Below are 27,646 nucleotides of genomic sequence, written 5' to 3' on the forward strand. Positions count from 1 at the left end.
GTTCACATTGGTGAGGGAAGATCTTTATTCAGTCCGCTGATTCAAATGCTAGTCTCTTCCAGAAATACCCTCATAAACACACCCATAATGTTTTACCAGCTATCTGGACATTCCTTAGCCCAGTCAACACCTGAAATGAACCATCACAGAGAGGCATTTCCTTTTCCTTTTTTTCTGTAGGGATGTTTTGTCTTTTACCAGCATTTGGCTTCCTTGTTTTTCTCCACAATGTGATGGCATCATTGCCACATTGTTTTAACACAGAGGTCAGGAACTGAGGGATAGGGATGTGGCTATTGTCCCTACCCTTCAAATGGAAGCTGGGAAGTTGTGGGGGCTTTAAGGACTGAAGTCTGGATTTCCACCCAGCAGAACTCACACATAAACAATTGTGTTTGCATTAGAATTGGAACTTTTTATTTTCTTTTTTTTTTTTTTTGCAAGGAGTCTTGCTGTGTCGCCCAGGCTGGAATGCAGTGGCGCGATCTGGGCTCACTGCAAGCTCTGCCTCCCGGGTTCACGCCATTCTCCTGCCTCAGCCTCCCGAGTAGCTGGGACTACAGGCACCTGCCACCACGCCCGGCTAGTTTTCTTGTATTTTTTAGTAGAGACAGGGTTTCACCATGTTAGCCAGGATGGTCTCGATCTCCTGACCTCGTGATCCACCCATCTCGGCCTCCCAAAGTGCCGGGATTACAGGCTTGAGCCACCGCGCCCGGCCAGGAACTTTTTTTTTAAGAGACAGGGTCTGGCTCTGTCGCCCAGGCTGGAGTGCATGGCACGATCACAGATCACTGCAGCCTTGGACTCCTGGGCTCAAGCAATCCTCTCGCCTCAGCCTCCTGAGTAGCTGGGACTACAATTGGAACTTTTTTCTTGAGACAGGATCTCAGATCCTGCATCTACCTCTCAATTTATCCTGGATTTGGGAAGAGGGGTGATAAAAACCAATCCAAAAATCCCAGATGCACAAGAACAATCTACACAAAAGTAATGAGTCTGACATCAAATTGTCCTAGGAAACCAGTACACAAGAAACAGGAGGATTGGCCGGGCGCGGTGGCTCACGCCTGTAATCCCAGCACTTCGGGAGGCCAAGGAGGGTGGATCACGCAGTCAAGAGTTCAAGACCAGCCTGGCCAAGATGTTGAAACCTGGCCTGTACTAAAAATACAAAAATTAGCCGGGCACGGTGGCAGGCGCCTGTAATCCCAGCTACTCGGGAGGCTGAAGCAGGAGAATTGCTTGAACTCGGAGGGCAGAGGTTGCAGTGAGCCAAGATCGAGCCACTGCACTCCAGCATGGGTGACAGAGTGAGACTCCGTCTCAAAAAAAAAAAAAAAAAAAAAAAAAAGGAAAAAGAAAAAAAGAAAGAAAGAAAATAAAAGAGAAAGAAAAAGGAGGATGGCTCTGGAATTGGCCCAGGTGTGAATCCTGGCTGTGAACTTGGTCAGGGCTCAGCCTCCTCTGAGCTCAGCCTCCTCTCTTGAAAAACGACAGCAGTCAAAGCTCTTGTCTGCAAATGACAAAATTTCTTGTAGCTAAACAGAAAAGCAATTTATTAAAGGAGTTGAGGCAGCCCTCGACACCCCCACCTCCCACCCCAATCCCACATTTGAGAAAGCTACAGAATCCGCTTGGCGCTTTGCAGTCAGGAATGAAGCCCACACCCAGCCACAGGCCTGCTCCTGAGACACAGTGCAGCCTCTATCACCCGCACCTGGCTCAGACACTCCCGCCCGAATCTGTGCCAGCCCCCTCCAGAAGCCAGGTGTGTCTGCTCCTGTGCTAGCCAGAACGGAACCTGGGCGTGGGCATCTCCGCCGCCAGCTCTTGGCCCGAAGACCGGCGGGCTCTGATTGGTAGAGGAGCTAGACCACCAGCGGATTCTGATTGGTGTACGAAACATATTCCCAGGGAGAGTTCTGATTTGTGGAGCTAATGTCACATGACTATCCTACAGCAAAGGATGCTGGGAGGGGAAATGGCGGCTACCCTAGGGAAGATTTAGATGTCTAACCTGGGAAATTCCTCAAACCTAGAATTCAGGTTTGCCAGGTGGCCGAAAAAGGACAGATGTCCCACGCACTGTTGCTCAGGAAAGACAGGGAAGATTAAATGACACAATGGCTCTGTAGATGATAAACAGCAACACTTTTATTATTCCTCCAGTGGCTCCCCAAGTCCCTTAAACTCGTGCCCCTCCTCCCGTCCCCCATGCACCCTCCAAAGGAGGTGACAAAGGCGGCAGTGAAGGAGGAGGAGAAGGAAGAGAAACACCTTTATTGGAAGAGCTGTGTGGACAAGAGAACGGGGATGAGAGTGAGAGCATGAGAGGTGGGATCCAAGGAGCTGGTGCCTTTCTCAGCGGCCCTTCCAGGGACTGCACAGAGACGGGCTGGCACGCCCTGGGTCCAGGCACCTAGGCCGTGCGATCCCTTGGGAGAGGGCCTTGTAGGTGGGGAGGGAGGCAAGAGGCCTGGGGTTCCCACGAAGAAAGGGGCAAGAAGCCACCCGGTTTCACCGATCCATGCTGTCGTCCGTCGGGCTGGAGAAACAGGTCTGTAGCAGCTTTTCGCAGAACTCCAGCTCCTCCTGGATTGGGCAGGGGCAGGGAGCAAGCGGCCTGAGTGCAGAGGCCAGACCCTGCCTCCAACATTCTTGGCACCCAGAGGTGACTCCTCTTCTCTCCTGGCCACCACCCACCTCCCCCACACCAGAGGTTAGGGTTCTCTAATCACTGCTCGGATCCATGATTCACTGTCTTCACACTGGTGTCTGAACTACTTGAACTAGAACCCAAGGTCCCCCAGACTCGTCTCACTCCATTGGTCTGCCTCATATCAGCACTCTTGGGCTCTTTCTAACTCCCAGATATTGACCACTGTTCAAAACTTTCTACAGATACAAACCCCAGAAACCATGAAAGAAAGCACTGACAGGTTAAACTACGTAATATAAAAGATACTCCCAGGGCAAAAAAAAAAAAAAGAAAGAAAGAAAGAAAACGAGGTTGGGGAAAAATATTTGTGATTCATAGCACAAATGGCTAATATACTTAACACTTAAAGAGCTTAAAAAAAATCATTTGTGGCCGGGCGCGGTGGCTCAAGCCTGTAATCCCAGCACTTTGGGAGGCCGAGACGGGTGGATCACGAGGTCAGGAGATCGAGACTATCCTGGCTAACATGGTGAAACCCCGTCTCTACTAAAAATACAAAAAACTAGCCGGGCGTGGTGGCGGGCGCCTGTAGTCTCAGCTACTTGGGAGGCTGAGGCGGGAGAATGGCGTGAACCCGGGAGGCGGAGCTTGCAGTGAGCCGAGATCACGCCACTGCACTCCAGCCTGGGAGACACAGCGAGACTCCGTCTCAAAAAAAAAAAAAAAAAAAAATCATTCGCAAAAACCATCACCCAATAAATAGATAAGTGGGCAAAGGATGAGAACAAACAGTTCACAAGAAAGAGAAAAGATGCCAAATTTCACTCATGGGAGAAATGTAAACTGGACTGGAGTACTACTTTTCAACAGTCGGCTTGAAAAAAGGTCAAATGGTTCATTGAGGCCACTTTATCCTGAGCAAGATTTGGGGAGTTGGGCACCCTTATGACTGGAGTGTCAATGGTTGAACTTCTGTGGAGAGGAGCTTCGTGATAGCTAATGAAATGGCCCTTAACCCTTTAACATACCTGACCCCAGCCATTTCCCTCGTAGAAATTGTTCTACAGACATATGAAATAACATATACAAAAGGTTATTCTTTTAGCAGTGTTTGTCACAGTGAGAGTGTAGAAACAACCTGCACAACCACACTACAAAAAAGAGGCCATCCGCACTGTACAGCTGCAAAATAAAAGAGCCGCAAGCGAGACATGCAATGCCCGCAGAGCAAGGGGCAGAACAGCCATCACAGCGTGGCGGGCTTATTTTAGATAACACAGAGAAAAAGGAGAATTCGTAGTTGGCCGGGCGCGGTGGCTCAAGCCTGTAATCCCAGCACTTTGGGAGGCCGAGACGGGAGGATCACGAGGTCAGGAGATCGAGACTATCCTGGCTAACATGGTGAAACCCCGTCTCTACTAAAAATACAAAAAAAACTAGCCGGGCGTGGTGGCGGGCGCCTGTAGTCTCAGCTACTTGGGAGGCTGAGGCGGGAGAATGGCGTGAACCCGGGAGGCGGAGCTTGCAGTGAGCCGAGATCACGCCACTGCACTCCAGCCTGGGAGACACAGCGAGACTCCGTCTCAAAAAAAAAAAAAAAAAAAAAAAAAAGGAGAATTCGTATGCACCTTTGTTCGTGTGCACCTAATGTCTTAGGGAGGACGCCTGAGCAACTGGGTAGCTAGAGGGAGGGGCAGGAAAGAGACTTTTCACTGTTTACCCTCCTGTGGGTCTTGTATTTTCAACCATGTGACTACGGAACCCACTCAGAAAGCATTAGTAAAATCTATTATAAATCTAATTTCAATGTTTCCACGGGTGTATACCTAAGTCAAAACTTCTTATGTAGTACACTATTTTGTTTTTTTTTTTTTGAGACAGAGTCTCGCTCTGTCGCCCAGGCTGGAGTGCAGTGGCGCGATCTCGGCTCACTGCAAGCTCCGCCTCCCGGGTTCACGCCATTCTCCTGCCTCAGCCTCCTGAGTAGCTGGGATTACAGGCGCCTGCCACTATGCCCAGCTAATTTTTTGTATTTTTAGTAGAGATGGGGTTTTACCATGTTGGCCAGGCTGGTCTCGAACTCCTGACCTCATGATTCGCCCGCCTCAGCCTCCCAAAGTGCTGGGATTACAGGCGTGAGCCACCATGCCCGGCCATGTAGTACACTCTCAATATGTACAGACACTTCACAGTGTCTACACAGGAATGAACTCAATAGAATAGAATGTCCCAAGGAGGTGGGTGCGTTTGCTAAGCTCGGCTTTGCTGAAGCACCAGCATTGATTCATTCGCTTCAACAAAGTAATACATTACTTAATCAATTAAGTATCTGAATTTTAATTAGTTGTGATTTAGCATTTGTTACTTATCTAAATCAAATGAGTTATTTGCCCCTTATCTATTTAATTAAATATCTGATGACTTGTTATTTGTCACTTGTTATTTACCTAAAATAACTGTTTATTATTTGCCATTATAATGGCAATTATATCTTGTCACCCTAAGAGCAGCCCTTAGGACCTCCCTCTAGAGGCCTCACTGACCCCACCCTATCGCCCGCCTCATCCCCTGGCTCACTCAGGAGCCCGGCAAGTCACTGCCCCACAATGGGCCTCCGTTTCCCCTCTGCGGAACGGACCTCACGCTGCCCCTGGCCCAGGGTGGGTGCTGAGGGGCTCAGCACAGGGCCTGATATGTGTCAACTCTGGTGTGCTGTTCAGAGCTCCAGCATCATCTGATTAGAAATGGCAATTATATCTTGTCAATTTAAGGAAATAGTTAATCATTAAGACATTTGAGTGATATTATATTCAATTTACATTTATTTAATATAAACAACTGTATTAGGTAATTTAGATAATAATTCAGTGACTTGGTCAACCCTTTAACAGTCTCAGAGCTCCTGTCTCCTTGCTGTCTCTCCTACTCTGACACAGCACGGGACGAATGCTAGGCATGAAATAAATGTCTGCTGAATGCAGGATGAGTGAAACGCACGAGAACGCAAATGAAAGCCTGAACCAGCAGACCCAAGAGCCCCCAAGGGCAAGGACTGGCTGGCTCTGCCCCTACTAGGGTCCCTACTACCACACTTGGTCTAACCTGGGGAATTCCTCACCCCCAGGCCCCTCCCCCTCACACCTGATCCTCCTCACACCCTGTCCCTTCCCCAGCTCACCCGCCCTTCTGGAGCTGCTGTCCCCTCCCCCGGCACATGATCCTCTTTGAACCCCATCCCCTCCCCACACACCTGGTCCTCCTGGAGCCCCTGTCCCCTGCCCCTCACACCTGGTCCTCCTTGCACCCCGTCCCCTCCCCATATACCTGGTACTCCTCATGCTGCTGCAGCAGCTGACAGCGGTGGCGGAGAAGCTCCTCCAGGCCCAGTTCTGGCTCCCGACACTCGCGCACGCCCTGCGGGAAGTCTGTCACCAGGCTGTGAGGGACATAAGAGCAACCCTTAGGACCTCCCTCTAGAGGCCTCACTGACCCCACCCTATCGCCCGCCCCGTCCCCTGGCTCACTCAGGAGACCAGAGAAGTCGCTGCCCCACAATGGGCCTCCGTTTCCCCATCTGCAGAACGGACCTCATGCTGCCCCTGGCCCAGGGTGGTGCTGAGGGGCTCAGCACAGGACCTGATGTTTGTCAACTCTGGTATGCTGTTCAGCGCTCCAGCATCATCTGATTAGACACTAATTCACTGGTGGGGGCGTGTACAAAAGCCTCTCTCCCTCCCCCAGGGCCTCTGTGCCAGCCCTACTGGTGAGGAAACTGAGGCTCCCTGACTCCTACTTCTTTCTGGCCCCACACCCTTCCTCTCCACAGGGAAGGTCCTGACTCCTGAGTCCCTACGGGCTGATTCCTGAGCCACCCCCACCATGGGGCACCCACCCCAGGCCCCATCCTCTCAAGGAGCCAAAGTACCTGCACAGGGCTCCAAGCACGTGCTCGTGGAAGGGGCTGTGCTCTGTCCGCACCAGGGCCACCAGCTGCTGGACCATCCCCATGGAGCACAGGGTCCCTGGCGGGAGGGCTGCAGGGGTCAGAGGGGCAGCCCCACCCATCTCCTATGCCCTCCCCGGGATGCCTGTTCCTCCCCTTCTCCCACACCTGCACCCACCCCAGGGCGTCTGCTCCCCACTCCTGCCCTCACTCAAGGGCTGCCACACCTTTGTGTTCGGGGTGGCCCACCAGCAGGTTCTGCAGCAGAAATGCCGATTTGACCTTGAGCTTCTGCACCTGCTGCTGCATGGCCCGCATCAACACAGAGAAGCCGTCCAGGCGGAGGAACTGCAGCAGCCCTGCCTCCTGCTCTCGGACCAGACCTAGGAGAGGGGGACAGAGTCCTGAACTATCATCACCACTATCATCACGACCACCACCACCATCACCACCATCCTCACCACCACCACCATCACCATCATCACCATCCTCACCACCATCACCACCATCCTCACCACCACCACCATCATCACCACCACCATCTCTATCACCATCCTCACCACCATCACCATCATCACCACCATCACCATCATCCTCACCACCATCATCACCATCACCACCATCATCACCATCATCACCACCACCACCATCCTCACCACCACCACCATCACCATCATTGCCACCACCATCTCTATCACCATCCTCACCACCATCACCATCATCACCACCATCACCATCATCCTCACCACCATCATCACCATCACCACCATCATCACCACCACCACCATCCTCACCACCACCACCATCACCATCATTGCCACCACCATCTCTATCACCATCCTCACCACCATCGCCACCATCATCACCACCATCACCACCATCCTCACCACCACCATCACCACCATCTCTATCACCATCCTCACCACCATCATCACCATCATCACCATCATCACCACCATCACCATCTCTATCACCATCCTCACCACCATCATCACCACCACTATCACTATCACCACCATCACCATCGCCTCCATCATTACCACCATCACCACCACCACCATCACCACCATCACCTCCATCACTACCACCATCACCAACACCACCATCACCATCTCACCATCACCTCCATCACTACCACCATCACCTCCATCACTACCACCATCACCAACACCACCATTACCATCTCACCATCACCTCTATCACTACCACCATCACCAACACCACCATTACCATCTCACCATCATCTCCGTCACTACCATCACCACTACCATCATCACCACCATCACCATCACCACCATCACCATCACCACCACCACCATCACCATCATCACCATCACCTCCATCACTACCACCATCATCAACACCACCATTACCATCTCACCATCACCTCCATCACTACCACCATCATCACCACTATCACCATCACCACCACCATCACCACCACCATTAACAATATATTCATTGTCAGTCATCATCACCATCATCATCACCACGAACCACCACCATCATTACTTGCCAAGGGCCGGCATATGCAAGCATCATCTTTTTTTGAAGTATGTTTTTGAGACATAATTCACAATCCACACAGTTCAGTCTTTTAAAGATATTCACAGGGCTGTATAACCATCGCCACTAACTCTAGGAAATGTTCATCACCCCCAGAGGAAACCCCGTACCTATGAGCAGTCATTCCCAATTTCCCCTCCCTCTGGGCCCTGCAACCACAGACATGCTTTCCGCCTCTGTGGATTTACCTGTCCCAGACACTTGATAGAAATGTGTTCATAAAATATGTGACCTTTTGTGTCTGACTGCTTTCACTTAGCATGGTGTTTTCCAGATCCATTCATGTTATAAGTGGTATCGACACTTCATTCCTTTTCATGGCTGAATAATATTCCATTGTATGGATATACCACATTTTATCCATTCCTCCACTGATGGAAGCATCATCTCTTTTTATTTTTTAATTTTATTTATTTACTTACTTATTTATTCATTTTGAGATGCAGTCTTGTTCTGTTGCCCAGGCTGGAGTGTGCAGTGGAGTGATCTGGCTCACTGCAACCTCTGCTCCCTGGTTCAAGCTATTCTTCAGCCTCAGCCTCCCAAGTAGCTGGGATTACAGTAACCTGCCACCACACCCAGCTAATTTTTGTATTTATAGTAGAGATAGCGTTCCACCACATTGGCCAGGTTGGTCTCAAGCTTCTGGCCTAAAGTGATCCACCCGCCTGGGCCTCTCAAAGTGCTGGGATTACAAGCGTGAGCCACTGTGCCCAGCCGCATCATATATATATATATTTTTTGAGACAGAGTCTCACTCTATTGCCCAGGCTAGAGTGCAACGGCAAGATCTCGGCTCACTGCAACCTCCGCCTCCTGGGTTCAAGCCATTCTCCTGGCACAGAATCCCAAGGAGCTGCGATTATAGGCGTGCACCACTACATCCCACTAATTTTTGTATTTTGAGTAAAGACAGAGTTTCACCATATTAGCTTGGCTGGTCTTGAACTCCAGACCTCATAATCCACCCACCTCAGCCTCCCAAAGTGCTGGCATTACAGGTATGAGCCACCGTGTCCAGTCCACATCATTTTTTTTTTTTTTTTTTTTTGAGACGGAGTCTCACTCTTTGCCCAGGCTGGAGTGCTGTGGCGTGATCTCAGCTCACTGCAACCTTCGCCTCCCAGGTTCACGCCATTCTCCCGCCTCAGCCTCTGGAGTAGCTGGGACTACAGGTGCCCGCCACCACGCCCAGCTAATTTTTTTTTTTTTTGTATTTTTAGTAGAGATGGGGTTTCACTGCATTAGGCAGGATGGTCTCCATCTCCTGACCTCGTGATGCACCCGCCTCGGCCTCCCAAAGTGCTGGAATTACAGGCGTGAGCCACCGCGCCCGGCCATCTTTTTAATCCTCACAATTATCCTGGAGGGTGGGCTTTCAGAATTCTATTTTACAGATGAGGAAACTGAGGCCCAAAAGAGCCAGGCTACACAGCATGCATGACCTTTATCCAGAGGGCAATGAGAACTCTGGAAAGCCTCCCAGCAGGATGAGAACTGACCTTTGGGGGGCACCTCCAGTAAGGTGCTTGCTCCTTGGTAAGCTCTAGGTCTGGGCTGCCCAAGAAGGACAGAAGCCACTAGTAGCTTGTGGCCACTAAACACCTGATATGTGGCCAGTGCAACTAAGGAAAATAGTTGTTCATTTCATTTAAGTTCAATTCATTTAAACTTAAAATGAAAAACTGAAACAGTGTAAAATATTCTCCAGTAAACACAACGTTGACCAGGCGCGGTGGCTCACGCCTATAATCCCAGCACTTTGGGAGGCCAAGGTGGGCAGATCACTTGAGGTCAGGAGTTCAAGACCAGCCTAGCCAACATGGTGAAACCCCATCTCTACTAAAAATAAAAAATTAGCCAGGCATGGTGGCAGGCGCCTCTAATCCCAGCTACTAGGGAGGCTGAGGCAGGAGAATCATTTGAACCTGGGAGGTGGAGGTTGCAGTGAGCTGAGATCACACCATTACACTCCAGCCTGAGCAAAAAGAGCGAAACTCCATCTCACACACACAAAAAGAGAAAACCAAAAAGAAAAACATACACAACGTTGTTGCTCTGGTACACTCCACAGCACCACTGAAAACTCACATCTGAGTTGTGATGTGCTTTATTTGTAAAATGTACACACTAGGTTTTGAAGACTTAGCATGGCAAAAAATATAAAATGTCTCATTAATATTCCATGTTAATTACACATTGAAATTATAATAGTTTGGACAGATTGGGTTAAATATTTATTTTATTTTATTTTATTTATGTATTTTTTTGAGACAGAGTCTCACTCTGTCACCCAGGCTGGAGTGCAGTGGCAGTTGGCTCACTGCGACATATGTCTCTTGGGTTCAAGCAATTTTTTTTTTTTTTTTTTTTTTTTTTTTTTTGAGACGGACTCTCGCTGTGTCGCCCAGGCTGGAGTGCAGTGGTGCGATCTCGGCTTACTGCAAGCTCCACCTCCTGGGTTCACGCCATTCTCCCGCCTCAGCCTCCCGAGTAGCTGGGACTACAGGTGCCGCCACCACGCCCGGCTAGTTTTTTGTATTTTTAGTAGAGACGGGGTTTCACCATGTTAGCCAGGATGGTCTCGATCTCCTGACCTCGTGATCCACCCGCCTTGGCCTCCCAAAGTGCTGGGATTACAGGCTTGTGCCACGGCGCCCGGCCGGTTCAAGCAATTTTTATGCCTCAACCTACCAAGTAGCTGGGATTACAGGCATGCCCCCACCACGCCTGGCTAATTTTTTGGTATTTTTAGTAGAGACGGAGTGTCACCATGTTGGCCAGGCTGGTCTTGAGCTCCTGGCCTCAAGTGATCCACCTGTCTCGGCCACCCAAAATGCTGAGATTATAGGCGTGAGTCGCCGCGCCTGGCCAAACGTTATTTAATTAAAGAAAGAAAAGAGAACAGGCATGCAGGGAGTGGAAAACACAAAGACTTCTCTCATTCAATCTGTAAGCAAGGCCTGTCAGCTCTGCCTTCAAAATGTACCCAGGAGAGACCTGTCCCCTTTACGCCAGGGTTTCTCCACCTGGGCACGGTTGGTATCTGGGGCCAGATCATTCTGGATTGGGAGGCCCGTCCTGTGCATTGCAGGATGTTGAGCAGCATCCCTGGCCTCTACCCAGTAGATGCCAATAGTCCCTCTCTCCCAGCTGCGACAACTAAAAATGTCTCCAGACATCTGTCTAAATATCCTTTGGAGGACATGATTGCCCCCGTTTGAGAACCACTGCTCCCTACCACAACCTTGATCTCCTGCCTAGGTTATCGCCATAACCCCCTGGCTCACCGCCCACCATCCACCCCCCGTCGCCACATTCACCCTCTTCTCTGTGCAGCAGTTGGGGGCAGGGATCACAGTGTGGCTGTCGTCATTTTTGGAGAGAAAGCCAAAGTCATCACTGCAGCCCACACATCTCCCTTAAAAAAGTTACGCTTATTCAGCGCTAAAAAGAAATGAGCTATCAAGCCAAGAAAAGACATGGAGGAACCTTAAAAGCAGATTACTAAGCCAAAGAAGCCAGTCTGAAAAGGCTGCAGATTGCATGGTTCCAAGTATATGACATTCTGGAAAAGGCAAAACTATGGAGACAGTAAAAAGCTCGGGGGTGGGATGGCTAGCTGGAGCTCAGAGGATCTGTAGGGCAGTGAAATTCCTCTGTATAATACTACGGGGGGGATCCATGTCATGATACAGTTGTCCAAACCCACAGTATGTACAACATCAAGAGTGAGCCCCGGTGTCAGCTGTGGACTCTGCGTGACAATGCTGTGTGCATGCAGGTTCTTCGATTGTAATAAATGTGCCACTCTGGTAGACTGTAACAAGGGACCACTTTGGAGTGGCTCAACAGAGGGGGAGTGAGTCCATCCCCTCCTGTCCTGCTGGCAAGGGCAGTGGCACCGCCGCCTCGGGCAGCAGGAGCTGAGGGGATGTAGCCTGCAAGTGGCTCCCAGCACGGAACTCCGGTAATGGTACTGGACAGCCACACAATGGCATACCCTGCAGCCACCAAAAAAAAAGGACAGATGCCACTGAATGGTATACTTTAACATTTTCATGCGAATTTTACCCCCAAGCAAAAAAAAAAAAAAAAAAAAAAAGGGCATCCGAGCTCCCAGAGCTCTTGCCCTGCGCCGTGGACAGCTTTCGTTGGGGAAGCCGACCACCATGTGGTGAGGTTGCTCAAGCAGCCCAAGCTTCTTGCCAACAGCCAGTAAAACTCTAATAGCCCCAGGGCAAGCCACGGTGGAAGCCCATCTCTAGCACCCCTCCCTCGGAGGAGGATTGTGAGGGATTAACGAGGTGCGGCGCACAGGGCTGAGTGCAGTCAGACCTTCGGGTAACGCGGCCCGGCTCACGGCTGACCACAACCTCATGAAGACACAAAGCCAGAAGCAGCCCTCCTCGATGGGGGCCACTCCTGCATTCCTAACCCACAGGAAGGGGAAAGATAAGCTACTGTGGCTTCAGAAAAAAGGACAGAGGCAGGTCAAGGTGCGCAACAGTCAGGATGGTCTGCCCCAGCCGTGCACATCCGAGGAAAAGAGATGAATCTGTGTGTCTATGTGTGCACACACCACACACGGCACACTCCACATATGCACACACCACACACCCCGCATACACCCACCACATACACACATCCCACACACCCCATGCACATCCACACACCACACATACGCACCACACATACACACCCCAAATGCACCCCATATACCCCACACACTGCACATGCCCCACGCATATACATACACACCCCCAGCACACACATCCCACACACATACACATGCAACACACAGCACACACACACTCCCCATACCACACACACCTCCACATCTATACCACACAACCACACACCCCATGCACACGCTCCATACATACGACACACCATACACCCCACATACACACCACACACACCCTACACATGCACCACACACCCACTACACACACCACACACACCCTACACACACCACACACACCCTACACACACCACACACACCCTACACACACACACCACACACACCCACATTTGTCCTTACAGATTTATCAAAATCTCTGGAAGCAGAAACTGGCATGACAGTGGTTTTCTCTGGAATGGGGACCAGGTTTGAGGACAGGGACCGTTTGCTATGTACTCTTTTGTACCTGGTGAACGACGTGACTGTCTCACAGGTTTTTCAAAATATGTAATGACTTTTTTTTTTTTTTTGAGACAAGGTCTCACTCTGTCACCCAGACTGGAGTGCAGTGACACGATCTCAGCTGACTGCAGCCTCTGCCTCCCAGGCTCACATGATCCTCCCTCCTCAGCCTCCCAGGTAGCTGGGACCAGGTGTGAGCCACCAAGATGGCCTAAAGACTTCCTAGACATCCCCTTTTTTTTTTTTTTTTTTTGAGACGGAGTCTCGCTCTGTCGCCCAGGCTGGAGTGCAGTGGCCGGATCTCAGCCACTGCAAGTTCCGCCCCCTGGGTACACGTCACTCTCCTGCCTCAGCCTCCCGAGTAGCTGGGACTACAGGCACCCGCCACCATGTCTGGCTAATTTTTTGTATATTTAGTAGAGACGGGGTTTCACCGTGTTAGCCAGGGTGGCCTTAATCTCTTGATCTCGTGATCTGCCCGCCTCAGCCTACCAAAGTGCTGGGATTACAGGCGTGAGCCACCGCGCCCGGCAAGACTTCTTTTTTTTTTTTTTTTTTTTTTTTTTTTTTTTTTGAGACGGAGTCTCGCTGTGTCACCCAGGCTGGAGTGCAGTGGCCCGATCTTGGCTCACTGCAAGCTCCGCCTCCCGGGTTTACGCCATTCTCCCGCCTCAGCCTCCGAGTAGCTGGGACTACAGGCGCCCGCCACCACGCCCGGCTAGTTTTTTGTATTTTTTTTTTTTTTTTTTTTTTTTTTTTTGAGACGGAGTCTGGCTCTGTCGCCCGGGCTGGAGTGCAGTGGCCGGATCTCAGCTCACTGCAAGCTCCGCCCCCCGGGTTTACGCCATTCTCCTGCCTCAGCCTCCCGAGTAGCTGGGACTACAGGCGCCCGCCGCCTCGCCCGGCTAGTTTTTTGTATTTTTTTTTTAGTAGAGACGGGGTTTCACCGTGTTCGCCAGGATGGTCTCGATCTCCTGACCTCGTGATCCGCCCGTCTCGGCCTCCCAAAGTGCTGGGATTACAGGCTTGAGCCACCGCGCCCGGCCTGTTTTTTGTATTTTTAGTAGAGACGGGGTTTCACCATGTTAGCCAGGATGGTCTCGATCTCCTGACTTCGTGATCCACCCACCTCAGCCTCCCAAAGTGCTGGGATTACAGGCTTGAGCCACCGCGCCCGGCCAAGACTTCTTTTTTAATGTAAGCTGTTGGAAGAAAACTCTGCCAGCCCCTCTCTACCCTGCTCTGACCCTCAAGGACACCATGTCCTTCTCTCTGCCCTTTGTGGCCAAGCTGCCCCATGTCTGTCGGTCCCTCTATCTCCCTAGTTTTGGCTGTGACTTTCCAAGTGCCACCTCCTCCAAAGCTCCTTTCCTCACCTCATCAGAATGCTTCCTTCTTCTGGAATCTCCTCCTACCCAAATCCTCCCTGTTCTCCTCCCAGCCTCTGCATGGCCGGGGCCACCATCTGCCGGGAACACAACACTGATTCCAGGGCTCAGGATACATGGAGGTGAGGGAGAGAAAGGGGGTGTTGGACCCCCCTCGCAACCCCCATTTCAATGACCACATAGGCTGCTGGAGTTAAAAAAATAGCCAACCTCAGGCCAGGCACGGTGGCTCACACCTATAATCCCAGCACTTAGGGAGGCTGAGGCTGGTGGATCATCTGAGGTCAGGAGTTTGAGACCAGCCTGGCCAACATGGTGAAACCCCATCTCTACTAAAAATACAAAAAAAAAAAATTAGCCAGGCATGGTGGAGTGCGCCTGTAAACCCAGCTACTTGGGAGGCTGAGGCAGAGGAATCCCTTGAACCAGGAAGGTGGAGGTTGCAGTGAGCCGAGATTGCGCCACTGCACTCCAGCCTGGGCGACAGAGCAAGACTCCATCTCAAAAAACAAAAAAAGAAAGAAAAAAAGCCAACCTCGGACAGATTAAATGCAGAGTTACAATATGACCCAGGAGCTCCACTGCTAGGTATACATTCAAGAGAACGGAAAACAAATGTCAATGAAAAGACCTGTGCAGCCATGTCCACAGGAGCACGAGAGCCCAGAGAGAGATGGAAACCAGGGACTGTCAGCAGACAGGCGGAAGGAGAGGAAGGGCATGGTGGACCCATGCAACAGGACACATTCAGCCACAAGAAAGAGCACAGCACTGCCACCCGCCACCACTCGGGGACCTCGCGCTGTATGAAAGGAGCCAGCAGCACTGCCACCCACCACCACTCGGGGACCTCGCACTGTACAAAAGGAGCCAGCGGCACTGCCACCCGCCACCACTCAGGGACCTCGCAATGTATGAAAGGAGCCAGCGGCACTGCCACCCGCCACCACTTGGGGACCTTGCATGGTATGAAAGGAGCCAGTGGCACTGCCACCCACCACCACTCGGGGACCTTGCATGGTATGAAAGGAGCCAGTGGCACTGCCACCCACCACCACTCGGGGACCTTGCGCTGTATGAAAGGAGCCGGGCACAAAAGGCCTCACAGTGTGGGATTCCATTTGTACAAATGTCCCGGAGAGGGATATCCTTAGAGGCAGTAAGTAGATTCATGTTGCAGGGGCTGGGGGAGAGGATGGATGCCGACTGATTGCTTAACGGGTACAGAATTTCTGCCTGGGGGAGAGGATGAAAATGTTCTGAAATTTTGGCCAGGCGCAGTGGCTCACACCTGTAATCCCAGCACTTTGGGAGGCTAAGGCAGGTGGATTGCCTGAGGTCAGGAGTTCGAGACCAGCCTGGCTAACATGGTGAAACCCAGTCTCTACTAAAAATACAAAAATTAGCCAGGCGTGGTGGCAGGCGCCTGTAATCCCAGCTACTTGAGAGGCTGAGGCAGGAGAATTGCTTGAACCTGAGAGGAGGAGGTTGCAGTGAGCCAAGATCATGCCATTGCACTCCAGCCTGGGTGACAAGAGTGAGACTCTGTCTCAAAAAAAAAAAAAAGGAAAGACAGAAAAAAAGAAAATGTTCTGAAATTAGTGACTGCCGACAGCCATACCACCCAAACGCGCCTGATCTCATCTAAAATTAGAGAGTGATGATGGCTGCACAACACTGTGAATATACTAAGTACTACGTTGTTTTTTGGTTTTATTGTTTGTTTTCAGACAGGTCTTGCTCTGTCACGCAGGCTGGAGGTGCAATCATGGCTCACTGCAGCCTCAACTTCCCAGGCTCAGGTGATCCTACAACCTCAGTCTCCTGAGTAGCTGGAGTTACAGTCACGCACCACCAGATCCAGCTAATTTTTTAATTTTTGTAGAGACAGGGGTTTCCCTATGTTGCCCAGGCTGGTCTCAAACCCCTGTTCTTGAGCAATTCTCCTGCCTCGGCCTCCCAAAGTGTGGGGATTCCAGATGTGAGCCACCATGCCTGGCCAAAAGTACTAAGTTACACACTTTATTTTATTTTATTTTTATTTTTTTTGAGATGGAGTCTCGCTCTGTCACCGGGGCTGGAGTGCAATGGCCGGATCTCAGCTCACTGCAAGCTCCGCCTCCCAGGTTTACGCCATTCTCCTGCCTCAGCCTCCCGAGTGGCTGGGACTACAGGCGCCCGCCACCTCGCCTGGCTAGTTTTTCGTATTTTTTAAGTAGAGACGGGGTTTCACTGTGTTGGCCAGGATGGTCTCGATCTCCTGACCTCGTGATCCACCCATCTTGGCCTCCCAAAGTGCTGGGATTACAGGCTTGAGCCACCGCGCCCGGCCAAGTTACACACTTTAAAAGGATGAATTGTGTGGCCTGTGAATTACATCTCAATAAAGCTGTCAGGGAAAATAAAAGGAAACAGCCCAGTGGGGGCGCTAGTGCAGCACATGCAGGCAGGCATCCAGCACACACGAAGAGCTCCCCGGGCTGGGACCCTGGTTCTGTGTGTCCTCTCCAGACCCCCGGCCTGATCCCTCCCGTGTGGAGGAGACACAGTGAGCCCAACTTCAGCAGGTGTGCATAAGGATTCAGCCAGGCAACACCTGGCATGGAGAAACTGCCCCACAGATGTTGGTTTTTGTCCCATCCCTGGCCCTGACCTGGCGCCTGTGTCCCAGGAGGCAGTGTATGGGGGAGTCCTGGCCAGATCTGCCCTGTGGAGCTGCACAAACCTGGCCATGTCCCTCTGCCCACACCTCAGTTTCTTCCCCTGTCAAATGAGGATGCAAACGGTCCCACTTCACAGGCCATTAGGATAAAAAGAATTTGTGGCTGGACATGGTGGATCACACCTGTAATCTCAACACTTTCAGAGGCCAAGGCGGGAGGATCCCTTGAGGCTAGGAGTTCAAGACTAGCCTGGGTAACAAAGCAAGTCCTGTCTCTATATAGGTTAAATTTAAGAGAAAATAAGAAGAAGAATTCATGTACAGCAGGGGTTCTGACCATGGGGCTTTCTATGACATCTGGGGGCATCTGCGCTGTGGTAGGTGGGGTGACGGTATCTCTCCATGGCATGGAGGCCGCCCACTAGATACTGCTCAGTGTCCTGTAGTACATAGGATGACCCCTGAGAGAGTGAACCAGCCCCAGTGTGAACAGTGCCCAGCTAAAAAACTGCTGCGCGCAAAGCGTTCACGCTGAGGGCCGGGCAGTCTCCTCCCAAAGTGGTCGTGTCTGCTTCGTGGCTAGCAGGGAGTCTGGCCGAGTGCACCACTCACTCTGCCTGCAGCACTCAGTTGCCCGAGGCCCAACAAGCATGGGAATAAACGAGTGAAGGCGATGCCTGTCCCTCTGCCCCAGCAGATCCCGAGGGCCCACCCGACACCCCCCCAGCACCCCTGCCCCCAGCCCCACCCGGACACTCACAGGAGATGGCGAAGAGGGCCTTGACGCGCACTGTGTCGCAGGCGTCGCGGTCCAGCAGCCGCAGCAGCTTACGCAGGGCGCCCAGGCCCAGCACCTGCTCCTGGATGGCTGCCACGTTCTGGCTGCACGTGCCGATGAGCTGTGCTGCCCGCCACCGCAGCCCCGCAGCCCCCGCCTCCAGGTACCGGCCCACCAGCAGGTGCATGCCCGACAGCTGGCAGAAGTCTGTGCCACAGAGGGGAGCAGAGAGAGGCCAGATGTTAGGGACTGAACTGTGCCCCCCAAAATGCATGGGTTGATGCTCTGACCCCCAGGACCTTGGAATGTGACTGTTCTTGGAGATGGGATCTTCAAAGAGATAATTCAGGTAAAATGAAGTCCTCAGGGTGGGCCCTACTGCAATCTGACTGCTGTCCTGATAAGAGGAGATGAGAACACAGACACCCACAGGGGGACAACATGGAGGGAGAACACAAAAAATGCCTTCTGCAAGCCAAGGAGAGAGGGGCTCAGGAGAAACCAGCCCTGCCCACACCCTGATCTCAGACTTCTAGCCTCCAAAGCCGTGAGAAAATACATTTCTGTTTTTAAAGCCAGTAGTCTGTGGTGCTTGGCTAAGGTGGCCCTAAGCCAACTACCATAGCTGCTAAGGCCGGAAGAGCCAGGCTGGCTCCCACAAGGACCTGGTTCTCTCCAAACACCCAACCAGAGGTCCCTCCAAGCCCAGTACAACTCGGTTCCATCGACACTTGGGGCATTAGGGCCCCAGGCTCCAGACTACTAAATGCCAGGACTGATCCTGGTTTTTGTGACAATCTGAATGTCCCCAGGGTCAGCAAACCACAGCCCACCTCCGGTTTTTATAAATTAAGTGGCATTGGAGAGCGTAGCCGTTGCTCAAAAAGTGAAACACAGATTCCCTGTGACCAAGCAATTCCACACCAAGGTACAGACTCAAGAGAACCAAAAGTAGGGACTCAGATACTTACACACTCAGGTTCATGGCAGCATCATTCACAAATGACCCAAATGTCCTTAAAGGATAAAGAGATAAATAAAAACTGCTCTAGCCATACAATGGAGTATTACTCAGCCATAAAAAGGAATGAAGCAGCCGGGCGTGGTGGCTCAAGCCCATAATTCCAGCACTTTGGGAGGACAAGGTGGGCAGATCACTTGAGTCCAGGAGTTCCAGACCAGCCTGGGTAACATAGCAAAACCCCGTTGCTACTAAAAATACAAAAATGCCAGGCCTGGCCAGGCACGGTGGCTCATGACTGTAATCCCAGCACTTTGGGAGGCCGAGGTGGGTGCATCACGAGGTCAGGAGTTCGAGACCAGCCTAGCCAACATGGTGAAACCTCATCTCTACTAAAAATAGAAAAATTAGCTGGGCGTGGTGGCGGGCGCCTATAATCCCAGCTACTCGGAAGGGCAAGGCAGGAGAATTGTTTGAACCCAGGAAGCAGAGGTTGCAGTGAGCTGAGATTGCGCCATTGCACTCCAGCCTGGGCGACAGGGTAAGACTCCGTCTCAGGAAAAAAAAAAAAAAAAAAAAAAAAATTAGCCAGGCCTGATGGCATGCACCTGTAATCCCAGCTGTTTGGGAGGCTGAGGTATGAGAATCACTTAAACCCAGCAGGTGGAAGTTGCAGTGAGCTGAGATTGCACCACTGCACTCCAGCCTGGGAGACTGACTCAAAAAAAAAAAAAAAAAAGAATAAAACTCTGACACACACCATAACATGGGCACGCCTTTAGCACAATCAGCCAGACACAAAAGGTCACATGTTATAGGCATCTATATGAAATGTCCAGAATGGGCAAATTCATAGACCCAAAACACCGATTAGTTGTTGCCAGGGGGCCGGGGGAGGGCCTGCCTAATGGGTGCTGGGTCTCCTTTGTGGGCAATGGAAAAGTTCCGGAAATAGAGGTGGTGTTGCACAACACTGTGAATTGACAGTAAGTGGTAGAAACGGCCATGTGGGAGGATGTTCCCCTCAGCCCACCTTCATCAGCCCTGCGCATCCTCATTAAAACAGAAAAGATACACATATATATTTATATTTATATACAGAGACAGCGCCTAGGCCAGGGAGGAAGTGGTATCTTTGGCTTTCGTTCTCATTTGATTACTAATAAGGTGTAAAATTGCTGCTGCTGTGATTGGACACTCAGCACAGTGCTTAGCACACAGCAGCTGCTCAACAGATATTTCCTGAACAAGCAAAAAATGAATGAAAGAGCAAAGTCGTTAAAAGCCATCCTGTGGACTGGAGCGGGAGTTCTCTGCCGGGTTAAGACTGGGAAACACTGGGGAGAAGTAAGCTGGGGGGTGGCAACTGCACTGCGGGTGTTCTCAGGGCACTAAATGCACTCACAGAGGAGGGCTTCACAAACGCTGTTCAGCCCCTGTCCAAAATGAAGACACCTGACTCCCATGCCTGACATGTTACGTGTACTCTGTGCCTGGGGTTGTGCGGGCCTGGGGTTTTCTCTCAGCCCATCCTCACAAGCCTGTGTACAAGAGGAAGTCACCAGGACCTGCCCAAACCAGACTGCCATGTAGCAGCATAGCCTGAACTATGAACCAAGGAAGTGACACCCCAAATCCACACCCTCAATGGCTACACCACACAACCCCTCCAAATGGAAGTGGGCTCTCCTCAAACCTTCTGTCAGCTCTGCTGCTTGCAGTAAAACAGCATTTACCTCGGTCTGCGAGGCCCTGCCCACCCCCACGCTGTTTCCTACGCCTGGCCCCTCACTCACTCTACTCTGCCTCAAGGGCCTGGCTGCTGTTCCTGAACACACCAGGCGCGCTCTGGCCTCAGGGCCTTTGCACTGGCTGTTCCCGCGGTCTGGAATGCTTTTCCCAGAGATCATTCCACAACTCGCACCTCACTTCAGGTCTCTGATCAAACGTTGCCCCGGAGAGGCCTTCTCTGCCACCCCACCCATGCCACTTTCTCTCTTGTACTCTGGGGAGTGCAGTGGACACCCAGAGGACTAGGAGAGAAACAGCCATCTCAGAACTGATCAGGGAAGTGGGGGACCCCACCTGCCATGAGGGTGAGGAAGAGCCTTGCTCCTTATGGCAATGGAGGCAAAGAGGCTGATGGTGAGAGGGCAGCAGGGAGGCTGATGGTGTGATCCCCAAGAGTAGGGGCAAGAGCTGAGAGGCAGCAGGACATGTACAGAGAGGCAGGACGTCCCGGTGGGGGAAATGGGGTACCTGCGGCATTGTCCATGTTCTCACACAGGTCGGCCAGCAGCTCCAGGGCCCCCTCTCGCTCTTGCTGGTCGGCTGCCTGCTCAGCCTCCCCAGCAGTGGGGGGCATGGGCTGTGACAGCACTCGGAGGCAGCTCTTCATCTGCTCCACCTCCTCCCGCTGGCCTCGGAAGGCAGCCGACATGGCCTCCTGCAACCACTGACGCCTCTGGGGACCAAGGCGAGGAAGAAAGGAGATCTATCAGTCATTAATTAAAAAGGAACAGCCATTAATAAAGACAGACAACTGAGGGCTGATGTTCCTTCAGTCAACAAATATTGGCTGGGCGCTGTGGCTCACGCCTGTAATCCCACCACTTTGGGAGGTCAAGGTGGGCAGACTGCCTGAGCTCAGGAGTTTGAGACCAGCCTGGGCAACACGGTGAAACCCCATCTCTACTAAACTACAAAAAGTTAGCCGGGCATGATGGTCCGAGCCTGTGGTCACAGCTACTCCGGAGGCTGAGGCACGAGAATCACTTGAACCTGGGAGGCAGAGGTTGAGGTGAACCGAGATTGCAATATTGTACTCTAGCCGGGGCGACAGAATCCACTGAACATCTATTTTTTCACAGACACTTTTCTAGGTACTAAAGGCAGCCCTGGGCCAGACAGAAACTCCTACCCTGGGGGTGGGGCTCACATTCAGGTTGAAGAACAGTCAATAAAGAAAATAAGCAAAAGTGTAGCATTTGACATGGTGAGATTATAAGCGTCCTGGGGTAAGTAAGATTAAGCACAGTGGGGGATCTGGAGTGCCGAACTGCGGCTGCAGAATTAAACAGGTCGGGGCCGGGTGCGATGACTCACACCTGTAATACCAGCACTTTGGGAGGCTGAGGCAGGAGGATCACTTGAGCCCAGGAATTTAAGAGCAGCCTGGGTAACATGGCGATACCCCATCTCCACACAAAAAAAGTTTTTTTTTTTTTGAGACGGAGTCTCGCTGTGTCGCCCAGGCTGGAGTGCAGTGGCCGGATCTCAGCTCACTGCAAGCTCTGCCTCCCGGGTTTTTACGCCATTCTCCTGCCTCAGCCTCCCGAGTAGCCGGGACTACAGGCGCCCGCCACCTCGCCCGGCTAGTTTTTTGTATTTTTTTTTTTTTTTTAGTAGAGACGGGGTTTCACCGTGTTAGCCAGGATGGTCTCGAACTCCTGACCTCGTGATCCGCCCGTCTCGGCCTCCCAAAGTGCTGGGATTACAGGCTTGAGCCACCGCGCCCGGCCACAAAAAAAGTTTTAAATTAGCTGGGCATGGTGGTGCATGCCTGTGGTCCCAGTTACTCAGAAAGCTGAGTGGAGTGGATGGCTGGAGCCTAGGAATTTAAGGCTGCAGTGAGTGAGACCTTGTCTCTAAAAAAAAAGAAAAGAAAAAGAAATGGGTTGGTCATTGAGGGTCCCAGGGAGGCGACTTGCGAGAAAAGCAGTAGGTGAGGGACTGAGCCAGGCCACATCTAGAAGTGGTTGCAGGCAGAGGGCACCACCAGGAGGCCAGTGTGGTGGAGGCAGAGTGAGCAAGGAGAAAGGGAGAGGGGAGGGGAGCAGGTGATTATCAGGTCTTGCAAACTTTTGTAAAAACCTGGGATTTCCCTCTGAATAGGTGTGGGAGCTGCCGGAGGGCTCTAAGCAGAGGAGTGGGGACACCTGCATTGCTGTTGATTGAGAACAGATGGAGGAGGGGCAACGGCAGGTGCAGGAATATGAAACAGGAGGCTACGGCTGGGAGCAGGCAGGAGAGAAGGTGGTGTGGAGCGGGAAGGAGAGAGGAGTGGGGAGAAACGGTCAGACCCTGGACTGACTTTGAAAAGAGAGCCCGTTTGATTTAGTGAGATACGAGGTGTGACAGAAAGAGAGGTCAAGGATGACTCCGAGGTCTCTGTTCTGAGCAACCAGGAAAAGATGGGGAAATGGTGGGAAAAGCAGGTTTGGGGTGGGAAGAGCAGGGATTTCAGCTCATTTTCAAATGTGTCAAATTTGAGGGATCTATTACACACCCAAGGCAAAAGACTGAGGAAGCTGCCTGAAGCCCAGGCGGAGGTGCAGCCCGGACCAGGATTTCCCAACTTCAGCTTTACTGACACTTTGAGCTGGATAGTTCTCCGTGGTGTGACCGTCCCGTGAACCACAGGATGCTGAGCAGCATCCCTGGCCTTCACGCACTGGATGCCGGTATCCCCCTTCCTCCAGTTGTGACAACCAAGAATGTTTCCACACCAATTGTCCCCTGGGGAATAAAAATCACCCCCAGTGAAGGATCACTGGCCTAGAGATATAAATTTGAGATTTGTCAGAATAAAGCCTTACAACAATATGAGGCCGGGCACGGTGGCTCACGCCTGTAATCGAGCACTTTGGGAAGCTGAGGCGGGCCGATCGCCTTGAGGTCAGGAGTTCGAGACCAGAATGGCCAACAGGGTGAAACCCCGTCTCTACTAAAAATACAAAAATTAGCCAGCCGTGGTGGCGTGTGCCTGTAATCCCAGCTACTCGGGAGGCTGAGGCAAAGGGAATTGCCTGAACCTGAGAGACAGAGGTTGCATGAGCTGAGATCATACCACTGCACTCCAGCCGGGGCAACAGAGTGAGACTCTATCTCAAAGAAAAAGGAGATGAGCGCTAATAAGTGACTGCTGGAATTTTGGGGGGTGAGGGAGGGGAGCAGAGGTCTCCTTAGTCACAGTTCTAAGTAAATTTGAGTGAGCTATTTAATGTTTCTGTGCCTGTTTCATGCCTCACTGTCGTAAAGGTTCAATGACGTCATGTACGTAAGTGGGTTAGCATAATGCTCTGTATACAGTAATTGCCAATTAAACATTATATATAATAACTATTCCTATTAATCTGCAAAACAACTCTATGAGGTATATGTATTATTGTTATCCCCACTTCACAGACGAGAAAGTTGAGTCACAGAAAGGTTGAGACTTACCCAAGGTCACACAGTCAGCAATTGACAAAGCCTGAAATCAAACCCAAGCAGTCTAGGCTGGGCGTGGCGGCTCACATCTGTAATCTCACCACTTTGGGAGGCTGAGGCAGATGGATCACTTGAGGCCGGGAGTTCGAGACCAGCCTGGCCAATATAGTGAAACCCCTTCTCTACTAAAAATATGAAAACTAGCCAGGCATGGTGGCCCATGCCTCTAATCCCAGCTACTAGGGAGGCTGAGGCACGATAATTGTTTGAACCGGGAAGGCAGCGGTTGCAGTGAGCCAAGATTGCGCCTCTGCACTCCAACCGAGACTGTGTCCCCCACCCCTACCCCCCACCAAAAAAAAAAAAAAAAAAACAAGCAGTCCGACTACAGAGCCTGTGCTCTTCATGAAAACATACTGCTGTCTTCAGAAGCACTGCCTGTATGCTGGACACTGTGTGCAGCCCTACTTAAAGTAGAACCTCAGAACTACCCTATACCGTAGTTATTATTATTATCAATTTGTAAATGAAGAACTTGAGACTCAGAAAGATGAAGTAATATATCCAAGGTCACACAGCTGGACAATGCTGGATCCAGGTCGGTCTGGCTCTGGAGAGGATATGTCCCCCCAGACTCTCTTGAGATCTGACCTTCAGTCAACAACGACCCCATCTAGCACAAATTATAGCCTACAATGCCTCCACACCTGGACTCCTGCCACCCACCCAAGAAGACCCTAGTCTTCTTGTGGCTCCCCAAGTCACACTTCCCAAGGCACCTCTATCTGTCTCCAGGCCCCTCACCCCAGCTTCTTGGGTCCCCATCTTTTACCTCCTCACTCATGGGTTCTGGAGGAGGGTCTGGCTCTTCAGAGCCCGCGGTGATGGCCATCTGCAGCAAGCCTTGGAGGTTGCGTGGGGGCCGGGAATTGCCCGAGCCCCCAGCCGAGGAGGAGCCGCCGCCGCCGCCGCCGCCGCCGCCCCCTGAAGAGCAACCCTGGGAGGCCGGGGGCAGCGCCAGGGGCAGGCGGCTGCCTCTTGAGCCTTCGTCTGACATGGGCCGTTTGTGAAGAAGGGAAGAACGTGTTAGGGGGAGAAGGTGGTCACCGCTGAAGCAGCTCTGGCGTCCTGATGGGTCGATTCTTGAGGGTCTGCTGAGAAGGTGGCGTTTTAGGGGAGCTCGGCGCCCCCCCATGACCCCAAACGACTCTGTCCCCAGCCCACTCAACCACAGCCCCTTTTCCTTCCTTCATACCCACAGGACCCTTCCCCAAAGTCATAAGCCCCTCCTTTCTCCCTAGCAACACGCCCCACCCACTCTCCCTGGCAACAACCCCCCTTCCCCATCTCCAATGCGTGCGTCCCGTCTCTTAGCAACCTCACTGCCCCGCCTCCGTAGCAACAAGCCCGCCCTTTGGTCTCCTTAGCAACAAGTCTTCTCCCTCCTCTCCGAAGAGGGGCGCCGGAATAGGGCGGATCTCACCTCCCCGGGTCCTCAAGCCGCCGCTGCTCCTACGGACAAAGTCGTCCGCACCTGACTCTACTGGGCGCCGCCATCTTAACCGGAAATACGCACGGTTTCACCCGGAAGTGCTTGGCGTAGCCACCCAACTTCGTGCCGTGGATGCCGCTGAAGCTGCTTGCCAGACTATTATTCTCTTCTCACCTGGCCAGATACTGCCCTCGGCCCCGCCCCTCCCATCCAGGCCCCGCCTCCAAGCTAGGACGCACCTTCGTGCGGGCCCCGCCCCTTCACGCTCAAGTCGCTGGTCAAAGCTCCGCCCCTGGCCCAGTTTTCGCACTTCAGCGAGTCCCGCCCCCGATCTTTATTGCAAGCTCCACCCCTGTTCTAATATGTTCCCCGCCCCCAGGTCTGACCCCGCCCACACTACTATTCCCGCCCCTGTTCTAGGTGTTTCAGCCTCTCCCAGTTAGGCCCCGCCCCCTTTCCAGGCCCCTCCCACTCATTGCTGTGGGTCATCCTTAGAAGGTTTGGGGCCTCGCCCCCCTAATCTGACTTTCGCTTCCACCGGGGCCACCACCCCATCTACTGGAGCCCTGGGGCCGCAACTGTGATGGCTGGCCTGTGAGCCTTGGGTCCCCGGCAACCCCTCTCTCGGCCTCAGTTTCTCCATCTGTCAAATGGAGCTGCGGCATGGACCCGTCTCATCACCCAGCCTCTCGCTCATGGACTCTTCCCCATGTCCTGCCAGGTGGAGAGGAGAGGATTCTTGAGACCTGGAGCCGGAAAGCAAAGTGCCCCAGAGCCCAGCAAGATTCAGAGCGCCAGAGGAGCCAGCTTGGTGGGGAGGCCCGAGGCCTCCGTGCTCCAGAAGTGGGGTTTAGGCCTGGGCACGTGCTGATGCGGCCCCAGTCTGCAGAGGTGTTGGCCCTGTACTGGGCTTAAAGAAAGTCTCATGTTGGTGCTGGATAGGAGGCGTTTTCCCCCAGGAAAAGGTTGTGCTCAACGCAAAACGGGCACGCAGTCACAAACGTATCGAGCACCTGCTGGGTGTGGTTGTGCAAGGGGATATTTTGGGCAGAAACAGGAAGACCCAACAGATAGGCTGTGTGTGTGTGTGTGTGTGTGTGTGTGTATGTGTGTGTGTGTGTATGGTGTTTCCAGCACTGTGTTGTGAGATGCGTCTGGGCCTGTGGATGTGCTATTATATTAGTTTCCTATTGCTGCTGTTAACAAATTACTAAAAATGTGGTGGCTTAAAACAGCACACATTTATTATCTTGCAGTTTTGGAGGGCAGAAATCCAAAATGGGTTTCACAGAACTGAAATCAAACTGTCAGCAGGATTGCATCGCTTCTGGAGGCTCTCGGGGAGAATGTTTTTCTTGCCTTTTCCAGCTTCTAGAGGCCACACTCGTTCTTTGACAGGTGGCCCCATCACCCCAAGCTCTGCTTCCATCTTCCCGTCTCCATCACTGACTGCTCCTCCTGCCTCCTTCTCACAAATACTCTTGTGATTCCATCGAGCTCACCCAAATAACTGGGATAATCTCCCTATCTCAGTCACATGGGCAAAGTCCCTTCAGCCATGCAAGGTAACCTATGCACAGATCCTGGGAATTAGGATGCGGACATCTATGTACACGTCTATCAGTTTATAATACATGGCCGAGGGCAGTGGCTCAGGTCTATAATCTCAATACTTTGGGAGGCCAAGGTGGGAGGATCACTTGAACCCAAGAGTTCGAGACCAGCCTGGGCAACATAGTGTGACCGCATCCCTACAAAAAAATACAAGAATTAGCCATGTGTGATGGCATCTGCCTATAGTCACAGCTATGCAGGAGGCTGAGGCAGGAGGATCACT

General features: G+C 52.1%; 1 protein-coding gene across 6 annotated transcripts; it reads right to left on the reverse strand.

The window, feature by feature from the left end:
• Positions 1 to 2,137: 2,137 nt before the first annotated feature.
• Positions 2,138 to 25,881, reverse strand: HSPBP1 (HSPA (Hsp70) binding protein 1). 6 transcript variants are annotated; one of them, XM_028840283.2, is made up of 8 exons: positions 25,801 to 25,881; positions 25,150 to 25,468; positions 21,366 to 21,570; positions 18,128 to 18,352; positions 6,833 to 6,988; positions 6,588 to 6,684; positions 5,987 to 6,098; positions 2,138 to 2,595 (listed from the first exon to the last, which is right to left on the reverse strand). In XM_028840283.2, the coding sequence occupies exons 2-8, from the start codon at positions 25,372 to 25,374 to the stop codon at positions 2,521 to 2,523; spliced, it is 1,095 nt and encodes a 364-aa protein (XP_028696116.2). In that variant the 5' UTR covers positions 25,375 to 25,468; positions 25,801 to 25,881; the 3' UTR covers positions 2,138 to 2,520. The 6 variants fall into 6 exon arrangements, with proteins under 6 accessions (XP_028696116.2, XP_077838045.1, XP_028696117.2 ...); XM_077981919.1 differs by having other exon boundaries at positions 25,150 to 25,471; XM_028840284.2 differs by having other exon boundaries at positions 25,696 to 25,881.
• Positions 25,882 to 27,646: the final 1,765 nt, after the last annotated feature.

This window comes from Macaca mulatta, chromosome 19 (assembly GCF_049350105.2).
Source record: "Macaca mulatta isolate MMU2019108-1 chromosome 19, T2T-MMU8v2.0, whole genome shotgun sequence".
NCBI lineage: Eukaryota > Metazoa > Chordata > Mammalia > Primates > Cercopithecidae > Macaca > Macaca mulatta.

What these genes read in the sequence shown, in the direction of transcription:
- HSPBP1 (XM_028840282.2), bottom strand. Translation starts at nt 25,512, where the DNA reads ATGGGGGGGCGCCGAGCTCCCCTAAAACGCCACCTTCTCAGCAGACCC. An exon ending in CAGAACCCATGAGTGAGGAG is followed by an intron (nt 21,571 to 25,149) that starts GTAAAAGATGGG and finishes CTTGGTCCCCAG; the next exon opens with AGGCGTCAGTGGTTGCAGGA. An exon ending in GGGCCACCCCGAACACAAAG is followed by an intron (nt 6,685 to 6,832) that starts GTGTGGCAGCCC and finishes CCCTCCCGCCAG; the next exon opens with GGACCCTGTGCTCCATGGGG.